Source organism: Anabrus simplex, chromosome 7 (assembly GCF_040414725.1).
Source record: "Anabrus simplex isolate iqAnaSimp1 chromosome 7, ASM4041472v1, whole genome shotgun sequence".
Taxonomy (NCBI): Eukaryota; Metazoa; Arthropoda; class Insecta; order Orthoptera; family Tettigoniidae; genus Anabrus; species Anabrus simplex.
The window spans coordinates 146436179-146458844 of record NC_090271.1 but is presented as its reverse complement, the minus strand read 5'-3'; the positions used below and the strand labels follow the sequence as shown (position 1 = coordinate 146458844).

Below are 22666 nucleotides of genomic sequence, written 5' to 3'. Positions count from 1 at the left end.
TTAACAGGACACAGAAAACAGGGAAGGCCCAAAAACGCGAAACATGTGAAACCTCACAAACCAGACGTACAGCACAGGCACAATACAAATTGGTTAACTCGAGAAATAGCGGAATACAGTTTTAAGAAATAAATTCAAAGAGTGACACCACAGGGCCAGTAGAGATCAGAAAAGGGGGAACACGGTAATACATTTACCAATACTTCAGGAGCTTATCGGCGTGAGCAGGAATAACCGCTCGATATAATATTTCATAGGTTAGATCCTATGCCCATAATCAGAAGGGCATCACAAGCGCAGAGGAGTAATTACAATAAAATTCCACACCGACTCAACCAGAGCCTTACAGGAAACGGAGAAGTTACTCCCAAATTCAACACTTCACGTACCAAATCACCATAGAGATCGCACGGATCTCACCATAAGAAATCAGTTACCGGGGAGAAATTAAGAAAACAATAATAATAATTCCCCAAAATTCCAAGTCAAGTTCACAAGAACCAACAGTAAACGTAGCCGTGTCAGTCTCCGGCAAAAACATCAGTCATCTCATTCAATCGAACAATGTCAATCAATCTCAATGACAATAAAAATCACCAAGATAACCGCGAACAAAAATTAAAATTAGACGGTCAACGAGTAACAAAACACCGTTGAACGGATTGGAATTCATTTTTCTCAGCTCCGTTAAGAAATAACAATTTACCACCCAGGATGGTTGGTGTTAAAGGTTTAAACTTACAGATCTGTTAGGCATATTTAGCTTGCCAAGTTTGAAATGGGTATAACCCTATACAGAATTACATTCATTCAATAGAACAACTTTGATACCTTGCACAAAGGGAAGGTTAAATAGGCATAGCTGACCACTAAAAAATAAATGCGAGAACCAGAAGAAAATGAGTTTTTGAAAGGGGTCAGTTATGGACTAGCGAGAATGACGGGTCCGAAGGAGAATCAGAACAGAATAATATAACACAAGTTGAATTTACGTAAACAAAAATAAGAATAGTTAAAAATGGTCAGAACCTACCAAAATTACACTCCAAAAGGGGGAAAAAACCAGGGAAAACCCTGGATTAATATAAACCCTCACATGGCACGTCCGTCCCGTACAAGGACAGGAAACAAAAATGCAAAATGGCTTCCACAACACTAGTCAAGGCCCCGCCGTTATCGCTAGTAATAGGGAGCGAGTGGAGGGGGAAGGAGGAAAATAGCCACAATGAGAGCAGCATGATACAGAGGTACACAGACAAAGATTATGTATACCTCTGCTAACAATTTAAGGAGGACATGTTTGAAGGAGATTAAACAAAGTATTAACCTTACACAAGCTTCAAGTGGGTGCCGTGTAAATGTGATGCTATTGTTGTCCGGTAACTTTTGAAATTTTCCTTTGCCTTGCTAAATTTTATTTTTCCCCTCGGATATATTTGTTTTTCTGTATTTTTGGCGTGTGTCTTATGGTATTATTTCCTGGATGCGTGAGTGGTTACTATTTTTTAAATATCGCGGGACGTTGCTGTGTTTTTATGGCCCGTAGCTGTGTTTATTTTCAGTTGTCATTCTGATCTGACTTATTCATGCATCTTTACGTATGTTTCTACTCACTCGTGCCCGTGTATTGGCCTGTGTACTATGTAAGCACTGTTTATCACAGTTTTTTAAATATTATTATCACTATATTAAATTTTTTAAATATTAAATTCACTTTGGGTTATATATTTAGGGTTAGGGTTGTATGTTTTGATTATCACTGCGTGTGATTAATTAAGTAATACTTCTCGTTAAGTTGGTTTATCCCTGCATTATTGTTGAAAATGTGGGATTCTGCAGTGGTGGTTTTTTTAACATAATGGGTTTTCATTGAGGGCTTCGGACAGCCCTAGTGTGAGGTATCAGACATTTGTTGTTATCTCTTCTTGTTATTGTTGGGCTATCTTTTCGTGACTTGACAATTACGTAACTGGTTCATTATTATCTTATCTGGAATTTCTTCTAGTTCTTGAGAAGCATCGTTAATGTAATAATATATTGTTTTCTTCTTGGGACAAGATCGTGTTTGACTCTCTTGTTGTTACTTGTACGGCCTTGTTCTCTAACTCATTTACAACGGGTTTTTAATTTGTTGATTTCCTTTGCCTATGATTGTGTTTGTGGTTTAAATTTTAATTTATTAGAGTTTATATTTTCCTAATTTTTGTGCGGGCTTGTGTTAAACATGTTCGTCAGTATATGTTTGTTTTAATTGCAAGTGATGAGTTGTGGAACTATGCTAATGTGGGGATTGCGGCTGAATGATCCTTTCACTGGAGACTGTCAGAAGCCTCTCTGAAGTTATTCAACCCATTTTTCATTCTTCATTAAATTTTTAAATATTTTATTTAACTTCATGTATTCTAGTAACTTGTTTTTACAACATAGGTATGGTGCACCATTTTCATTCATTAATTGAATAGTATTATAAAAAACTATATTTATTTAATTTTAAATTATCTACTACTCAATTTTATTTATACTATTAATTGTTCTCTTTGTTTTAAGATTTCCCTTATTTATCAAACAGTTAAAGATTTTCAGTTTTATTTAATGCAAATATTATTTATTCTGATTATAATTTTGTTTTTTGAAAATTGATGTTATTTTTTGTGTATGCCTCAGCATTTCCCAGGGATCTAAGCCTCTTGTTTTTTTATATGGGATGGGTTTTCAGCACATTTTCTTGCTTCCAGTGCATGAGAAGCATATATATGCACATTATTGTTTACATTGCATAAACTTGTCAAAGATAGAGAGTTAAGTGATATTAACGAGTATTGACAAGTTTTTCGCCTGATGTTCTGTACTGTTTTAATGTTTGTTTTTCCATCCTTGTGTGCATGCTACCCTATGGCATTATCTAGCCTAACATCATTCCCTGTAATTGTTTAGGGACTGTTGCAATAGGTGAACACTCAGTTTCTTCCCAGGGAAAGACTAGGAAATAAATGTTGAATGTTTGCCAGAGTGTAGATAAAGTAAGAGAGTTCAACATCATGACCTTTCTCTGTTTCATTGACTACACTAAGGTATTTATAAGGACCATTCTCTTCGATATGGGAGTACCTCTGCAGCTAGTGGCACTTGTGTAGAACCTCTGTGAGAGAAATGCCATGGCTGTCCAAATCAACCATACATATTCTGGCTATTTCAAAGCAGAAGGTGGTACAAGAGAGGGCTGCATTCTCTCATCCCCTCCTTTTCAAAATCTATACAGAGCATGAAATGAGGAAAGTGCTTGACAGCTGCGAAAGAGGATCGCTAACCTGACACACTGATCCTAGCTGATGAATAGCAAGGAAAATGTCCTACAAAATTTGCAAATAAAATATGAAAATTATGATCACTGACAGTTGGAGGTTTTGAGGTTTTCATGAAATGAATCGATTTGGGCTCCATGGCCCACTGCATGAGTATGTTCAGACAAAGTCAGGTGGAGAATGGCTTTGGCCAGGGCAACCACCACAAAGCTGAATGGAACACCATATTTAAAGATCGATTATAACTAGAAACACCAAGTTCAGTCTGGTGCACTCTCTCATCATCTCCATGAAATCCATAGTTTTTGTCATCAACCTACATAATAAGATTAGATTTACAGCTATGATTAGTATCACGCACTTTTCCAAAATTACATGCACAACATCCGAAATAGCTGTAATGTGTTGTTCCTTTTCTGTTGTAGGTTGATGCTGACTGTAATATAAACGGATCTCACAAGCAACAGAAACTGTCCAATGAGTTTATGTGCACACTGTGATTTTTCCATTAAGAGAAAAGAACTATAGAGGCGGTTACAGACCAATTGTCACAGTTGAATCCAAACTAACTGTACAGTGTATATTCTCCTCCTCCTCCTCCTCCTCCTCCAAATATCTTTATACAGATTCATTAACATTGCATTTAGTTTAATGTGTTAAGAAAGCCATACTTTCCAGTGTCGACTTAGTCAAATAAGACAAAAACTTTCCAGTCAGTCAAGCACACAGTAATTTCAATATAATTTCAATATAAATTATAAGTGTGGAAAATACACACTATTATACAAGAAATGACATGTTTCATTCTACAACAACATCCTCAGATTCTAACAAATCACTTAAAAGAAGCATATATTTGTACATTATTGTTTGCATTGCGTAAACTCGTCAATGATAGAGAGTTAAGTGATATTAACAAGCATTGGCAAATAATGAATTTACAAGTATTAACATACCGAGCTCGATAGCTGCAGTCGCTTAAATGCGGCCAGTATCCAGTATTCGGGAGATAGTAGGTTTGAACTCCACTGTCGGCAGCCTTGAAGATGGTTTTCCGTGGTTTCCCATTTTCACACCATGCAAATGCTGGGGCCGTACCTTAATTAAGGCCATGGCCGCTTCCTTCCCACTCCCAGCACTTCCCTGTCCCATCGTCGCCACAAGACCTATCTGTGTCGATGCGACATAAAGCAACTAGCAAAAAAAAAAAAAAAAAAAAAAAGTATTAACATTATTAAAAAACTTCTGTACTTATCTAGACTGCCAGTGCTAAGTCCGTTGTCACCAAGCACTATTTCGGGACTGTGGTCATGGAGAGGCAAATGAAAAGTTTTTGGCATAACGCACTGCTCGCGGAATAGGGAGGGGAAGCAGGGGAGGAGCATGTGGAACGTTATGCATCCTTCCTATTAGATGTTATAATCTAGTATACTGTACCGTGGAGAGGGGAGGGGGAAATACGGGTGGAGCGAATGGAGCGCTGTGGAACCTTCCTTCATCACTGGAGAGATCAGCAAGTGCAATCTTAACAAAAAAGACCCTTTCTCAAAGTGTGGAGAGTATGAACTCAAGTGCCAAGAGCCCAACTGCAATGCCACATACATAGGTCAAGTAAAATGTAATTTCCAAGCAAGATACAAAGAACACAAAAACGTGATCAGATATAATCAGCATTCAGTCTTCGGGGAGCAATATAGGACAGTTCACACCATTTCATAGACATCAACACAGATCTAACAATTTTACACTTCGAAAATAAAAGTAATTCCTTGAATATAAAGGAAGCAATTGAAATTTACATCACAAAAAATCTAACATAATCAACCTAAATGACCATACACACTTGAAAACTTCCTCCTCTTCTCTCTACTCACATAACATCTGGACAACACTTACTCTTTAAATTAGCATTTATCATAATAATAATAATAATAATAATAATAATGTCTATTAGATACTGTCTACTTCAGTTCCATACTTTATTTACCTAAAATCATTGACTTGCATTCATCCGTATTACATAAAAGTACATTATAACATGAAGAAGGTTAATAACCTTTCCTCCCCTCTCCAGTGATGGAGGAAGGTTCCACGGCGTTCCACTCACTCCAGTCGCACTTCCCCCTCTCCTCTCCACGCTACAGTATACTAGATCATAACCTCCAATAGGAAGAATGCACAAAGTTCCACACGCTCCTCCCCTGCTTCCCCTCCCCTCTCCGCGAGCTATGCCCAAAACTTTTCTTTTGCCTCTCTGTGACCACAATCCTGAAATAGTGCTTGGTGACAATGGACTTAGCATCGGCAGTCTGGATAAATACAGAAGTTTTTCATTATGTTAATACTTGTAAATTCTTATTTGTCAATACTTGTTAATATTATCACTTAACTCTCTATCATTGACAAGTTTTCACAGCATAAACAATCCTGTACATATATATATGCTTCTTTTAAGTGATTTTATAGAATGTGAGGATGTTGTTGTAGAATGAAACATGTCATTCCTTGTATATCATCATCATCATCATCATCAATGTCCCACTCCAGTCATCCGAGTGTGGTTAACAAGCCTCCTCCAGTCCTTTCTGTCCTTCCACTTTTACTGCTCCATTACTTCCGCCACATCCAATCCAGCTTCTCTAATGTCCTTCCAAATCTGATCCAACCACCTTCTTCTCGGTCTTCCAACTGGTCTCTTTCCCTTAACTTCTTGTTCCAATTCCCTTCTTGCTACCCACTCCTTTCCCATTCTTTTTACATGTCCGAAACATCCCAGTTTTGCTTTCTGTATCTTATGTACTAACGGTTCTATATGTAGCTCTTCTCTGATTTTAATATTTAGAATTCTATCTCTTCTTGTCTTTTTAACCAATGTTCTTAAAAATTTCATTTCTACTGCTTGGATCTTACTATCTTGTCTCTTATTAGTTACCAGCGTTTCTAGTCCGTATGTTACAGATGGTATGAAAAACTGTTTATATAATGTTAATTTCATTCTCTTGGGTACTTAGTCATCCCATAAAAGCTCTCTCTGACTTGATGACAAAATGTTGTACCTTTACTTAGTTTGTTATTAATTTCAGGGTTGATTTCATTACTTCCATTAATAATGCTACCCAGATATGTAAACAGTTCTACATTCTCTAACCGTTCTCTGTTCGCTTGGCTTCTTTCTCTTTTCCACAGTCATGACTACAGTTTTCTTTTTACTAATTACCATTCCAAACTCCTTCAGATTTTCTTTCCAAATGTCCAGTCTCCTTTGTACATCCTTTTCTCCCTTTCCCCAAATCATCTGCAAATACCAAAGCATTCACTTCATCACTACTGATTCTCTGTTTTACACGTTTTGTGATTTCATCCATCAATATAATAAACAATAATGGCGACAGTGCACTTCCTTGCTTGAAACTTTTTTTGTATAAAATGTTTCAGTCACCACTCACTCCCCACTTCATGATACAACATTTTTATCTTGTTAATTAAGGATTTTGGTACATTCCTTTTCAGTAGGCATTCCCATACGTTATCTCTTAACTGTATCATAAGTTTTTTCCAAATTCAAAAATACGAAGATGATTTCCTTGTTCCTTTCCAGATATTTTTCCATTATCATTCACACTGTAAATATCAAGTCTATTGTTGATCTGTTCGGTCTAAAGCCATATTGTTCTTCCTCTAACTGTGTTTCTATTATATCCCTCAGTCTTTTGTGTATGACTTTCTCCATTATTTTTAACCCATGTGATAATAGGGTTATACCTCTATAATTTTCACATTTCTTCCTATTTCCTTTTTTGAACAGTAGTACAATGCTTCCTTGTTGCAAATGCTTCCTGCTGCCTTCATCATATCAGCACTGAATTTGTCTTTTCCATTTGCTTTACCTTTGGTCATTGTTTTCACTGCCCTTTCAAATTCCAACCATGTTATCGGGTTCTCTTCTTTTTCTCCATCTATTTTTTTTCCATTTTTTTTATCTCCTTCTTCCGAGCAGTCATCCTCATTATAAAGTTTTTCAAAATATTTTGCCACCACCTTCCGAAGACCCTTTTCATCATTTACTATGGATCCATCTTCTCTCTCTAATGCCTTGATTCTTTTCTTGATTTATTCTTTTTGATTGTTGTCTGTTTGACAGACTGGAAAGTTTTTTTCTCATTTAAGTTTAATGGCTTAGAATTTTCCTTTCCACAGTTTAGTAGCCATACTTCTTGTGTTTTCATCTGATTTTAAACGCATTTTCGTGATTTTATATTCATTTTTGCTAACATATGAAATGAGTCAAGTAGGTTGTTGCTACCATGTGTTATATCCATTCTCTCATTGTTTAATACTCTCTTTCATTTTTCTCCATCCTTGTCATAATAATATTGCCATTGCTACGTTTATTTTTCTGTTTTATATTCTTAGCTATGTTCTTGACTTTGGTGGAACGTTTTATGGTCACTACTCCTTCCTTGAATGCCTATGATCAAGAGAAAGTACCAAATTTTGAAGTCAGAGTTATGGCAATCATTATCATTATTCTAAAGCTATTATTGGGTCTGGATGGGAAGACAGAAGATGTCATTTCTTCTACAGCCTCTAAGATCAACAGGTAAATTCATTAACTGTATCTCATTTGAAGGCTTACTGAATGGCTATTCAAAGTAGAAACTTCCAAATTTTTGCTGTAACTCTAGTTAACAACATGATATTCAAAAGAGAATAAAATGAGAAATGTTTGAGCACTATTATGCTGAAAGGAAAGAAAAAAACCAAAGCTTCTTACACCTCATGCTACTCTAACATGTAATTAATTCTTCTTCTTATTCTTCTTCTTCTTCTTCTTCTTCTTCTTCTTCTTCTTATTATTATTATTATTCTATGCAAAAAAAAAATACATTTAAAATATTTTAATAATCCAACTGCATTGCTGTGTTTAAAATTATACTTTATTGGTTAATGCTATCAGAGTTTAAACATCTCCTTTTGTTAAGAGTAATATTACATATTTTTATCATCACAGCTCTGTGGTAGTAAATATTTTTATAATTCTGAACTTATGTAGGAGGTTTTTGTATTTTCATCTTTGTTGATGGGATATGTGAGAAAGATTAATTTTGTAGTTTATGGAATATAAATATTAAAGATTATTGTTAAGGTGGTGGTGGTGGTGGTGGTGGTGCAGAAAAGATATGTGGAAGAATTTCTGGAAAGGTGAAAGACCCCCTTGGTGGAATAATAGAGTAAAAGAAAGAATTATGGAAAATATCCAAGACTGAAGAAAATAGGCAGAAATGTACAAAAGCAATTAAAATGACCAAGAAGGTGGTGGAAGATGGGTTGGACACTGTTCACACAATAACAGATGATGCACAATGGAGAAAGAAACTGCAGTGCAGAAACCTGAGGCAATAATATGGAAAATGTAAACACCAGATTTCTGAAGAATGAAGATGGATAATAACAATAAAACTGAAAGAAAAAAAGAAAAGAAAAAGAAAATAAACAGATGGGAATAATATTTGCAGAAGCTACTGAACATTAGAACTGACAAGAATCAAACAACAGAGGAAAGAAGACAAACAGGAGAAGAATTGGTGGGGGGGAAAGAAATTAAAAGGTTCAGAAGGTGAAAATGGGGAAAGCTCTTTGAATAAATCAGTTTGCTGTAGAAATAATAATAATAATAATAATAATAATAATAATAATAATAATAATAATAATAATAATAATAATAATAATAATATTTGCTTTACATCCCACTAACTACTTTTACGGTTTTCATAGACGCTGAGGTGCCAGAATTTAGTCCCACAGGAGTTCTTTTATTGGCTAGTAAATCTACCGACACAAGGCTAACGTATTTGAACACCTTCAAATACCACCCGACTGAGCCAGGATCAAACCTGCCAAGTTGGGGTCAGAAGGCCAGCGCCTCAACCATCTGAGCCACTCAGCCCAGCTAGAGATTATTAAAGGCAGCTGGAGCAGTGGGTTTGCAGTGGACTTATTGGGTGCTCAAAAGTATATGGAAAGAGAAACTGGTTTCAGAAGATTGGCAAAAAGGAATAATTGTACAGATTTTCTAGAAAGATGATAGAAAAGCATGTAATGATGTCCCAGATGGATACGATAATGGAAAGGATATGGAAGAAAATTGAAAATCAACTACAAGAAGAGCAGTTTGGATTCAGAAGGTGAAGATCTTTCAAGTTGACAGCGTATAGGCCACCTGCGCATCTGTGAGGATGGGGCCCTACCTATGATGATTTCTAATAATGAAGAAGGCACACCCCCCCACCCCCCAGCCTCCGAGCCATCTGAATTAAGCAATGGAGGTTAAAATCCCTGACCCGGCCGGAAATGAGAACAGTAAAAGCAGCATACAGAGGAACAAATGGTAGAGCAACACTAGGAGTATGGGAAGGACATGATAATGACATTTGTTCATATAGAAAAGACCTATGACAGTATCCCTAGGGTAAAAGTTTGGTAAAATCCTGACACAGAAAGGAATTGGGCAAGGGTAAATGAAACTGAACAAGTCAATGCTTCATCTGTGTGAAAACCCAAATGGGCAAAACAGGATGGTTTAATACTGAATGTGAACTAAGACAAGAAAATATTGGGCGATATGAATAAAAATGAGATGTAACTCGGAGACAAGTCTCAAAGGAGGATTGAGACGAAAGTTACTTGCGAGACAGAACTCGTCATGTATATGAATAAAGTTTGTTTCTCGCTAACGAGATTTGTCTCTTTCCGCTTGAGATGAGTCTCGCACACTGGCTCTGGTATCTGTCGGCTGACGAGTGAATTACTACAAAAAGTGGTTTTGTTGGAACAGATGAAAGTGTTAGATTTACAAGCGAAAAAGATTGAAAAGCGACAGTGTGTTCTCGAAAAAACAGAATAACTCATTTCAGTGCAAAAACAGATTTTGCAACTGCAAATGGAAAATCTTTTACAAGAAAGGGAGAAAAGAGCAGAACAAACAAGTACAACCGAAGTGGAACACCCACCGATATTTTTTTCATTTAGGATAGTTCTTGACAGACTTTTCTTCTTCTTCTTCAGTTATGTTTAACTTGGGAGCCTATTCTGCAAACTATAGGCTACCTTTCGTATTAATCAATATTCAATAATCACTAGTTCTTATTTCAATTCTTTCTAGGCTTACATAAACGTAGTGACTCATACATTTGGTATACTTGAACCCCAGCTTGTGAACGACTGATTTAAGGATTCTTTTCTTGTAAGTTTCCTTCAAAATATTGTGTAAGAAGTTACATTATATTTAACATCACATTCAGGATCCACATAAAAATGCATAATTTTCTGCGGTCATTGAAAGTCATTCAAACACTTTTTAAACACTCTTCTTACTTCATTCTTCACGAATATGAGGAGTATTGACCATACCTGTGCATAGCTGGGGGTGTTTCTGCATATAATGTACTTTTTTTTCCTACAATTTGTTTTACATCGCACCGACACAGATAGGTCATATGGCGACGATGGGATAGGCTTAGGAGTGGGATGGAAGCGGCCATGGTCTTAATTAAGGTACAGTCCCAGCATTTGCCTGGTGTGAAAATGGGAAACCACGGAAAACGATATTCAGGGCTGTCGACAGTGGGGCTTGAACCCACTACCTCCCGGATGCAAGCTCACAGCCTCGCGCCCCTAACCGCACGGCCAACTCACCCGGTATATAATATACTACCAATACCTATATACTGTTGCATAAACTGTCTAAATTGCAAACTTTCAAAACTTAGAAACAATACAAAATGCTATCCATATTGATAAACAAAGGGAGTTGTTTGATTTTGACCAGACAAATTGCAATGAAACTTAGTAATATGATGTGCTATGGCATCCGGAACTCAATGGTGATAACCGTTCTGCCGTGAAATAACATTTTCGTACCGGTATTTATTGACAGTAAATTTTTGCTCCAGTTTTAAATGGAACGTGGTGTGCAGATGGCAGCGATTTCAATGAAACATGGTAGGATGGTCAATTAAGACATCAGAACATCGCTGCATGATTGATGTTGTTGTATAGGTTACCCGCAGTGTGACAAAATGAATCACTCTCAACAAGAATCCGAAAGTTTAAGGCTATTTATAGCATGCAAGTTTATATACAAATGGCGAGGATTTCATATTACATATTTTAGCCTCAATTGTAAACGACAAAGAAGTATTAAAAGCCTAATATTTTGAAATATTCATATACTGTGCATATTAGTCAAATGGGTTTGACGAGCAAAACATTCTGTTCATGTTGTCAAAATCTAATTTTCACTCTATAGCGCACTGTTTAATGTAACTTTAAAATAGAACTATCAGTGCATTTCTACAGTGCATACGCGAGGTCAATACAGCTGCAAACCACCCAGCTGTTCTTTAGCAATTAATTATAACAATGTCGTTGATTTTATATCAGTGAATATCAGCAATAAATTTAAGACAGGTAGATTGACAATTCATGGAAGTTTCATCGAAATCTGTCTGATCCAAACCAAATGCTTTCCTCGTAGTATTCGGCGCAAGTGAGATTTTGGTGCGATGGTTGAGAAAGAGCAGCACTCATAGAGGCAGCAAATCATTGGCCGAATGTCATTATGCGAATCTGTTAAATGTTGTGAAACCAGTTACAGCATATTTTTTTCAAGGGCGCGAGCCGCCGGTTGAAACTTTTAAATAAACTTAGAAACAGTGCAATCGGAAAAGGCATGGGCAGGGAATTTTACGGCACTTAAACATAAATGGGATATCTTACACCAGGACCAAAGATACTCGCACATTCGTTCAATACCATTTGGCCAACATGTAATAGAGAGCGATAATTTTCAGACTTGAAAAAATATCCTTCCAAATATCAAAATGTGAATAATAATAATAATAATAATAATAATAATAATAATAATAATAATAATAATAATAATAGGTAATAATTTCGTGTGGCTATTTCTAGCCTGGTACAGCCCTTGTAAGGCAGACCCTCCGAAGAGGATGGGTGTCATCTGCCATGTTATTGTAGTGGAGGATAGTGTTGTGTGTGAGTTGCAGGAATGTTGAGGATTTAAGGTTAAAATCTCTGACCCGACAGTGAATCGAACCCGGGGGCCCCCTGAACCGAAAAGTACCACGCTGACCATTCAGCTAAAGAGCAGGACAAAGTGAATAATGAAAACCTTGAATAATTGTAAGTCATATCTTAAACATAGTTATGTTTTGTTTCGGCCTTTCCCGTGATTGTGAATTAATTTTATTTATAAAATGTTAGTCGTGTTTTGTGAATAGAAAAAATGTCAGTGTACAGAAAAAATCACAAATGTAGAATAGATTAAGAATAATTAAAGTAATTTAATAATTACTAAGAAAATTATTAGAATCGTATGTTGCACGGTTTTGCATATTTCTGGTTTGATTTTGAACATTTTAGACTTTATGATTCATGTAAATCCTATCGCAAATGGCTATCATCATCATCATTTTTATCATTATTGTTATATGAATGTCTCGTGTATTCGCTCCAGAAAATGTGCTAACCATTCCACATTTTCTTTCCGGTAACGGTAGAGATCTTTATAATAATGTTCGAGAGAATTTCTTCGTGGTTTATAAATTTTTTTCTCCGTTGTAAAACCATCATAAACTCCGCCATAACGTTATCAGCCTGATTCAGTCGGCTCGAGTCACCTTCTAGGCTGTCTCAAGATATACTGAGACCAGTCTCCATTCAGAGAGACTAAACTCCAGTTTATTCATATACATTTGGAGATGTGTCTCCGAGAGAATCCGCTAACGAGCTGTGTCTCAAGGAGCAAAGGTCATTGCTGAGACATCGCTTTTTTATTTATATACATTTGAGACATGTCTTAATATTTATGAGACAAGGGATACGTCTCCGGTTTATTCATATCACCCATTGTCACCCCTTCTATTCATAATAGTAATGGATGACATGAGAGCAGTTCATTAATTAATAATTAATGGTGTGTGGCCTCCAAAGAGGCCTGGTGCAGGTCTTTCAAGGTGACAGCGTATAGGCTACCTGCGCATCTGTGTGGATGGGGCCCTACCTATGATGATTTCTAATAATGAAGAAGGCACTCCCCTCCCCCCTCCAGCTACTGAGCCATCAGAATTAAGCAATGCAGGTTAAAATCCCCGACCCGGCCAGGAATGAGAACAGTAAAAGCAGCATACAGAGGAACAAATGAAAATGGTGTTATTTGCTGATGATATTGTGACGTGGGGAAAAGATTACAGAAGTTCAAGAACTGCTAGATATAGTGAATGGAAAGATTGAAAGATTGAGGAATGTGGATTGAAGATCAGTGTGGAAAAAGAGCACGACACTGATGATGATATTAGAGAAGAAAGAAGGGAAAGGTCTCAGATCTGGTATTGGTGGAGACTTTCATCAAGTACTTGGGAAGCGAACTAATCCAGAATGCAAGACTGAATGCTGAGATTAGCAAAAGGATTCAAGGTGGAGGGTTTTTATCGCAGTGTATGAAACCTGTTATGGGATAAAGAAGTACTAATGAAAGCTAAAGAAACCATGTATAAAATGTATTACAAAGGCACTTCAGAAAGAGCTCTCAAGGGTGACTTACTCCCTCTCGTGTTTGAATTTTCTGCCTTGGCCAAAGCAACAGACCACATCTTTATCATGCACCCATTGGCTGGTGCATGTGTTGCGTTAGATTGTTACAATATTAGTTGAAGGATGCCAGTGCACATGGAGACAGGGTCAAAAGTAGACATGCATACTGTAATCTGATTTTTGCGTCTGAAGGGCACTTCATCAGCAGAAATTCTTTGGCAGCTTGTTGAGGTGGATGGTGTGAATGTCATGTCATGGAAACAAGTTTGGCATTAGTGCACTAGGTTCGATAATGGCAGGATATCCATATTAAGATGAGAGCAATGATTTGACTGGCCAAGCACATCCATCACAGATGACAGTGTGTGCCGTATTGAAGTTCGACCCTGGACGATCGTCACATTTGACTTAACATCTCAGTGGGCAGTGTGCACACTGTTGTTCATGAGCAGCTGGACTACCGACAGAAGTGTTGACAGTGGATGCCAAGGCACTTCACAGGATATCAGAAAGCCACACTGATGGGATTGTCTCTAATGCACTTCATGCAGTTTATTAAGGAAGGAGAGCTGTTTGTGCACTGATTGTTACAGGGAATGAAATATAGGTGCATCATTTGACACTGGAGATCTTTCAAGAAAGTCTGAACAGCACCATCCATGAAGAAAGTTTTGGCGACTGTGTTGGGACCACAAGGGCATACTTGTGGTTTATTTCCTCACCAGGTAAGCAGTAGAGAATGCTGCCAATTACTGTGGCACACTGGAGCATTTGGGGGTAGCAATTTGCAGAAAGAGGCTGTGCGGTTAGGAGCGCGCAGCTGTGAGCTCGCATCAGGGAGATAGTGGGTTTGAACCCCACTGTCGGCAGCGCTGAAGATGATTTTCCGTTGTTTCCCATTGTCACACTAGGCAAATGCTGGGGCTCTAGCTTAATTAAGGCCACGGCCGCTTCCTTCACATACCTAGGCCTTTCCTGTCCCATCGTCGCCATAAGACCTATCTGTGTCGGTGCGACATAAAGCAACTAGCAAAAAAAGAAAAAAGTTGCAGAAAACAACCTGGACTTCTATCAACAGGTGTCGTGTTGTTGCTCTGCAGCTCTAGACCACATGCAGCCAACATTCTTTAACTGTTGAAGAAGGGCCAGGTGGTAAGCAATTCAACAACAGTAGAGCTTTTCAGCATGCCATCATGACATAGCTTCAGGGACTGGACGCAAATTTCTTTCATGCTGTCGTCAATGCCTTGGTGTACCGTTGGAATAAGTGCTTGGACAAGAATGATGTCTATGTTAATAGTAATGCATATCAGTGCTGTACCTCTGTGTATCCCTATATCTGCCTGTAAAATAAAGAGCAGAAACATGTTCGATGATAAAAGGAGATGAGAGTTGAATACAAGCAGCAGAAATTAATTTCCGAAGAAGTATGGTGCAGAAAACAAGAAGCGTCAAAGTGAGAAATGAGGAAATATGAAAAGAATTTGAAATGGAAAAATTGTGGTAAAATAGAGAAAAGTTTTGTGTTTTATGGTTTTATGTTCTACTAACTACTTATATGGTTTTCAGGGATACCAATGTGCTGGACTTTTGTCCCACATAAGTCCTTTTATGTGCCAGTAAATCTACCAGCACAAGACTGATGCAGTTGATCACCTTCAAATACTACCTAACTATGCCAGAATCAAGTCCACCAACTTGGACTCAGAAAGCCAACGCTCTGTTTGAGCCACTCAACCTTACTGTTTACAGAAAACCCTTTCAATAATTGTTATGGAATTGAACAATGTTGGTGAATTACTAAATCCAGGGTCTTTAACTTCCCTAAATCAGTTCCATGCCTGGGTTATGATATTCACAAAAATACTGACTGTGTGTTTATTCATCTGGTATGTTATTCAGCTCTGTGACTAACTGGTTAGCATGCTAGCCCTGGTCTTTGATCCACGGTGGTAGTAGCAGTGGTGGTGGTAATTTTTGTTTTAAGAGGAAGGGATCCTGGGTTCAATTCCTACCTGGTCAGGGATTTTTACCTTCAATCATTATATCCTCTGGCTGAGGGACTGGGTGTTTGTTCCATATTCAACATTAGTTTTCATGCTAGTTAAGGCATGTCACTTGGGGGCGTCAACTCAAAAGACCTGCACTAGACCATTTCAGAGACCACACAGTGCTGTCGTCTTCTTCTCCTTCTTCTCATTCTTCTTCTTCTTCTTCTGTTAGACACTAGAATACACTAACATTTCCGTCTCTCCCACAGTTTGCTGAGTGATCGAGTATCTTCGCAACTCTTTGTGTGGCGCGATTGGGTGCAGTTTATTGTATGCCGCAAAGCACTAGTTGTTCAATATCACTTCCCTACTAGAGACAAGATTGCACCTGAAGTTTACATTAAGCCTCAAGTCTACATAAACTGCTGGGAGCAGCTGAGAGACAAATGTGGTCCTAGCAAAGCAGTACCTTGTCGTAGTAAGTATTAAATAAAAGAGGTTGATGGAGAATTAATACTACACTATCTGATCAAATGCATCCTTCTGAACATGTAAACTAAAGCCATGTTGTTACTACAACTGCCACTGCTGCTATAAAAGGCAGCTGAGGACTTGGTGTTTTTCATTACTACGAGATACCTGCACAATGTTGGAGCAAGATAGCTTAGTGACGGTGAACATGGAATGGTTACTGATTGCCACATCAGTAAGCAGTCATCCAGGACCATTTCTGTCCTCCTTGAGTTGCCAAGTCGAGTGTCAGGAATGTGATTATGAAGTGGAAACTGGAAGTCATAATCACAACAAAACCACTGCTAGGCAGACAACTTATGTTTATAGGCAGAGCATGTCGAGCATTGAAGAAGGTGGTGTGGGAAAATCACTCAACATAGTGTGATCCCAAAGATACTTCATTCTTATTTCCATATTGAACTGAAATCACAGAGATGAGTTATTTATAAGGTTCAACTTCCTCAGAGCGAACACCAAAAGACACCAAAACTCACCTCAACACAAGAGTACACAAAATAAAGTTAATAAGATATGGATTAGAAACAAAATTAAATTCTTATATATAAGAAAAAATCTTTTCTAAACAACCAACTGTACGCGACGCACCTTGTAGCAGCGTGCCTCCTTTCTAAAGCTCAATGGAACATTTTCCTTGACAAGATTAATAGTAAATTGTTTGAAGTGTTAGCTCAAAAACAACTCATATTAGACAAGAAGCTCACCACACTTTAGGCTAACGAGACAAAAAACCGTAGTACAAAAAGAGAAACAAAAAATCACAACCATTTAAACAACTTGATTGTAGAATTTCACCCTCCTGTTATAAATTTGTAAAAGCAGTACTAACAGAGCAGGACAACAAGATTCTAGAAAAAGGTCCGAAACACAATTGCCCGAACACTACCATAATGCCACCACCAAATTAATTATCAAATCAGAAGCAGCTGTTAATAAAATGCCCTTGGAAATACAAGATGAGGTCAGATTTGATATTAGGAGAAAACTGAATAAAACCCATGCATCCAATAGAATACCACTCCTTAACAATAGAAACCAAGAATATTCTGTAGAAAGGGAACAGATAATTAACCTCAAAAAGAAAATTAAAGATATGAACCTTATTGTCACTAGGGCAGATACAGGGAACATGACAGTAATAGTGGATAAAACAGATTACATTGAAAAAACTGAAGAATTTTTCAAGAATAGCTCTTTTTCGGTGACAAAAAATGATCCGACCCAAAAATTACAACATCTCCTGAAAGCAACCCTAAAAACTACATCATTTTTATTCACAGAACAAGAGAAGACGAAACTAATAACCATGAACCCAGGACTACCAGTAGCAAAAGCTTTACCCAAGATCCATAAGATCGGCGTCCCCATACGCCCCATCATAAATTATAGGCCAAGTCCATTATACAAGCTAGCACAATTCATCCAGAAATTTCTAAAAAAGAACTATAATTTTCTGTCAAAATACCATTTAATAAAAAAACTAGATGACTTTGAAATGCAGCCTTTCCACTCAAGGCATTCTTTCGACATAACAAATATGTATCCAAGCATCAATACTTTTCCAATAATCCAAAACAATCTAAATAAATATAGCAAACTCAGTAAACTTGAGATCCAAGATTTCATGGAAATTTTGAAACTAGTAGTTAAGAATAATTTCTTCAGTTTCAATGATTACATATACCAGCAGGATGGCTTAGCTATGGGATCACCGGCTTCAGGGATATTAGCTGAAATATATATTGACCATTTAGAGCATACAGCAATTAACAACAATAGTGACTTCGCGAACATAAAATTTTGGGCCAGGTTTGTAGATAACACACTTGTTATCCTTGACGAAAGAATTACTGATGCAGTCACCACTCTTAGCAATTTAAACAATATTGATCCACATAACAGTCTGTACCTCCTTCTCACAAGGTTAATGTCTCAACGTGCTGTTCCAAAGCTGATGAAATTCTTCCAAATTGAACCGAGAAAATTTTTTTGATCATCTGTACTGTAAAAAAATACTTAAGGACAACCTATTACCACTGACTATTTCTTATAATTTCATATACATCAGTGTAAATTTTAACAGGTAAAAATTGTATATCAAGTGATTCCAATAAGTTCTTGACGTTTTGTTTGACACATAAGTGTATGTGGACGTTTTGTTTTTTTTTGTTTTTTTACTTTTAACTTTGGAAGTGTGTCGGAGCCTTCTGTTGACTTAGATTGGTGAGAGGACCATGTAAATATCTCAGTGTGTCACTATGCCGGATCTGAGTATTGTTGTTCAATTAACACGGGATGTGAATGGGCGTACAAAGACTTTTGTGCTATGACAACATATCAAGGAACCTTCTTTTAACCTCTAAATAGTGAGAGGCTATGTACATACTTCATTGTGTCACTGTACCAGTTTTATTATGCCGTTGCTCTTTTGTTTTGATGGTTTGTTTAACACATGGTGTGAATGGACGTGTAAAGACTTTTAATGTATATATTTCAATGTGTCACTACATCAGTTTTAATTAATGTGTCCTTGCTCATTTGTTTGCGATTTGTTTTATGGCTGATGATGACATTCAAATGTCGAAACCGGTCCCATGTTGAATAAATGTTGTGAATAACATTTATGCAACTCGTAATTAGTATTGCATAGGTTGAACCTTATAAATAACTCATCTCTGTGATAATGTGAGTTCACCAGTGAATTCTGTAGTAAACTTACCTGTAATTGTTCAGCTAGCATCACAACCACTAGTTTGCCAGCAAGCATTTTAGTGCTGTGCTTGGTGGTCAGTTGATTACTGGAGATTAGTGATTTGGAGTTTCTCATGCCATTCCAGGTGGCAGTCAGTTTGGAGGTTTCGGATGTGGCGAATGTCAGGCAAACAGTGGATGCCAATCCTCACAGTGAAATTTGGTGGAGGTGGGATGTAGTGTGGGGATATTTTTCATCATGTAATACTACAGGTCACATTAAAGGTGGGATGATATAAGGACATTTTGACCAGCTGCGTGTAGTCTGCAGTAGAAGACCAGTTCAGAGATGGTTACTGTGTGTTTTGGAATTATTATTATTATTATTATTATTATTATTATTATTATTATTATTATTATTATTATTATTATTACATACCTGCCAACTTATCCATAAAATTTACAGAAATTGCAGCATTCTACGGTTTTACGAATGGACGGTGTCATTTTACGACTTCACGGACAGAAATTTGAAACGTTAACATTCGATAACCGCTCCACTTCCATACAATCGATTGTTTGCATGGGTCGAAGCACGCTCAGTCTTGGTCGAAGGCAAGTCCACGATAGTCGATAACTCATTCTTTTACATTATTGTTACTTTTAACTGTGTGATGTTTGTGTCGTTATTGGAATTGAATTTAAAGCCGGATTAACAGTTCTTCCATGTGAATCTTAGGTGTCGACAGGCTTTGCTCCGAAAATTTCTTGTTCCGCTCCGTTTGCTTGTTGTGATTTAACCTATATTCTTTGACTTACTTTGTTTACGAAGTTGGTGTTCCTCGAAAGTTTTGTCCTTTTAAGGATATCACATATTTTAATGACGTGTTCGAGTTTTTGAGTTATAACTTCGTCCTTTGCAGTTTCCTGTATTCGTTGAATTAATTGCATTCGTTCCAGTGACTGGGTATATCACTGTTTGCAAAGCCCATTAAATTATAAAGAAGAAAATGAAGAAGAATCACATTCATTCCACATGTGTGTATCCTTTTTACCATGTGCATATTCTTTGTTCACGAGGTTGGTGTCATGTACATTTAATGGTTTAAGAATTTGTGTGCTTTGACATGTTTTAATGAAGTGTTTGACTGCCTTGAGTGTTTATGTTATAATTTTATGTGACGTTCAGGGATCCAGATTCATTTCGATTTTCAGTACATATTGAGACGTTTGTTCTTGGACATTTTCATATGCTACATTCCTACTGTAGATTATCGTGAATAAATCCAATAAGAAACAGTACTTCCAGACATTTAAGGAGTCATATTCTGTTGATTTTCTGTGCACACTAAAATCAAGAAAGGGAGAAAAATTTGCCTTTTGCAAGGTATGTGGGAGTGATATTAATATTGCACATGGTGGAAAGAACGATTTAAGTGATGACGAGTTAGTTATTGACATTCAGACTTCGAACATAGTGAACGATCTCCAGGATAAGCTACAGATAAATCCCTTTTCTTTTCATCAGTGAGAAACTACTTTTTTACTGCCTGTGACTACATCGTCAACTAGTTTCCACAGATGCACAGTTTTCTTCCATTCGTTTTTTCTTGGAAAGTTTCCTATCATGTTATGCAAGGAAGAAAATGAAACTACAGATGAGGTGATGAATGAGCTTCAGAGGCAGTTCACAGCTCTTCAGGTAGATGACACTTCGGCTGCAAATCAGGATGCTGCAAGTGATTCCAGTTGGGCACAAATATCAAGAATTCGTGTAGCCAATGGATTTCTTAAGTATAACCGAATTTCTAGAGTAATGCTCTCTACTGTATTCTCACCATATCCCATAGCAATGCAGAATGTGAACGTGTTTTCAGCCTTGTGAAGAAAAATAGAACAGAGTTCAGATCATGCATGTCCAATGAATCTCTGGAGTCTATTTCTATTTTGAAGACCAGGAGTTCTGGTTCCTGTTATGACAAAACATTTTCTCAAGACCTTTTGCAGGAAGTTAAAAAGGTCACAACTATGACTTTAAAGTCGAATTAGCATGTGATTTGCAGTGTGTATTATATTATTTCTTGCCTGTGTTATGTTAAACAAGTTTTATTGTGTAAAGCCTTTTTCAATTATCGCATATCTGCTTAATTTATCAAGTCCTGTCATGTATGCTCCAAACTAATACAGTATTCACCATGCCTGCTGCTGTTTAACATGGATTTCTTCTTGATTGTTCTGTTCATCTACAAATCATTGGCCTATGATGTAAGTAGATATGGTTTCATTGAAGTATCCTGTTTAAAGCATGAATAATTGTATTTTGGAGCCCAGAAGTGTTATTATTTTCATCAAGCCGGGGTATGATAAGTCGACAATTGTTAGATTTTTTGTCGTATGTGAGTTTTACTGATAGCCCTTTTCAAAAGTTGGCAGGTATGTTATTATTATTTTAAGTTCCCTAGCATACATGGGATCAGTTTGTAAATGATTTGTGAACAATAAGGTTCCGGAAATGGATTGTCCAGCCTAGAACTCGCACCTCAATCTTATTGAACACCACTTGTACTAACTAGAATAGCTATTTCACTCCAAACCCTAACGGCCCTCATCACTAACTATGCTTGCTACAATGCTGCGTGAAGAATGGTTTATCATTCTCTGAAGATATTCGGGCACGTTGTTGTTAGTTTCCTCCTATGACCACTATTGGGAAGTGTTTCTGAGGTACACTTGGTGGCCAGTTTTGAGGAGGTGTACGGATATTTTTGATCAGATAACACTACGTAACAAAAAATTGTTTGTGTTTATTGTATAAATAAAGCAATGTGCTGAACACAAACATGCCATTAGGTTTTTCTTTTCTTTTTTCAGATGTCGATACTTTTCTATATTTTAACGGTTTTTGAATAATTATAACTTTGCCGCCTTTTCTGGCTGTTGTTAGTTGTTCAAAGTGATCACCAGTATATGGCTCTAATGTGATGTTCTGACTTTAAGAAGCCAGCTATATAATGATATCTTTCACAGAATGTCTTCCTGTTGTTTGTGAATATAGATGTGGTTTTGTGTTTATAAGTAAAGTTAATTGTTGCCTTTTCATTTAAAATGTCAACATTAAGAAGTTGTAAATTGCCAGAAGACATGTTTTGTTATGTTTGCAGATATTACATTGGATCTAAACAAATGAAACATTAAAATTATGCCCTGCACAAAGTTCTGCAAGGTGTACCGTGCTTATTTTGGTGTGCATGTTATGACCAACATGTTACATGGACTTCCCATGTGATTGTGGCATCTGCCGATCTGCTTTAGAGGGTTGGCTACGTGGAACAAGAAAATATATGCCATTTGCAATCCCCCCCCGAATATAGCAAGAGCCTACAAATCATCACGAACAACTATTGCTTTTGAATGGTGGATGTGACAAATTACAAGAGTATCAAGAGCAGAAAAGAATATCCCATATCCTAGCATACCAGAGGAAAGCAACGGGAAACTACCTCGCTCCTCATTTCCCTAGTATGTCTATGATAGCCT

General features: G+C 37.1%; 1 protein-coding gene across 1 annotated transcript in view; it reads left to right on the top strand.

The window, feature by feature from the left end:
• The window catches only part of TAF1B (TATA box-binding protein-associated factor RNA polymerase I subunit B), a 193794-nt gene that overhangs the window by 142944 nt on the left and 28184 nt on the right, over window positions 1-22666 (top strand). The window contains exons 8-9 of the mRNA XM_067151370.2: window positions 7716-7902; window positions 16177-16385. Coding sequence (XP_067007471.1) covers window positions 7716-7902; window positions 16177-16385 — 396 coding nt within the window. The remainder of the gene's footprint in view (window positions 1-7715; window positions 7903-16176; window positions 16386-22666) is intronic.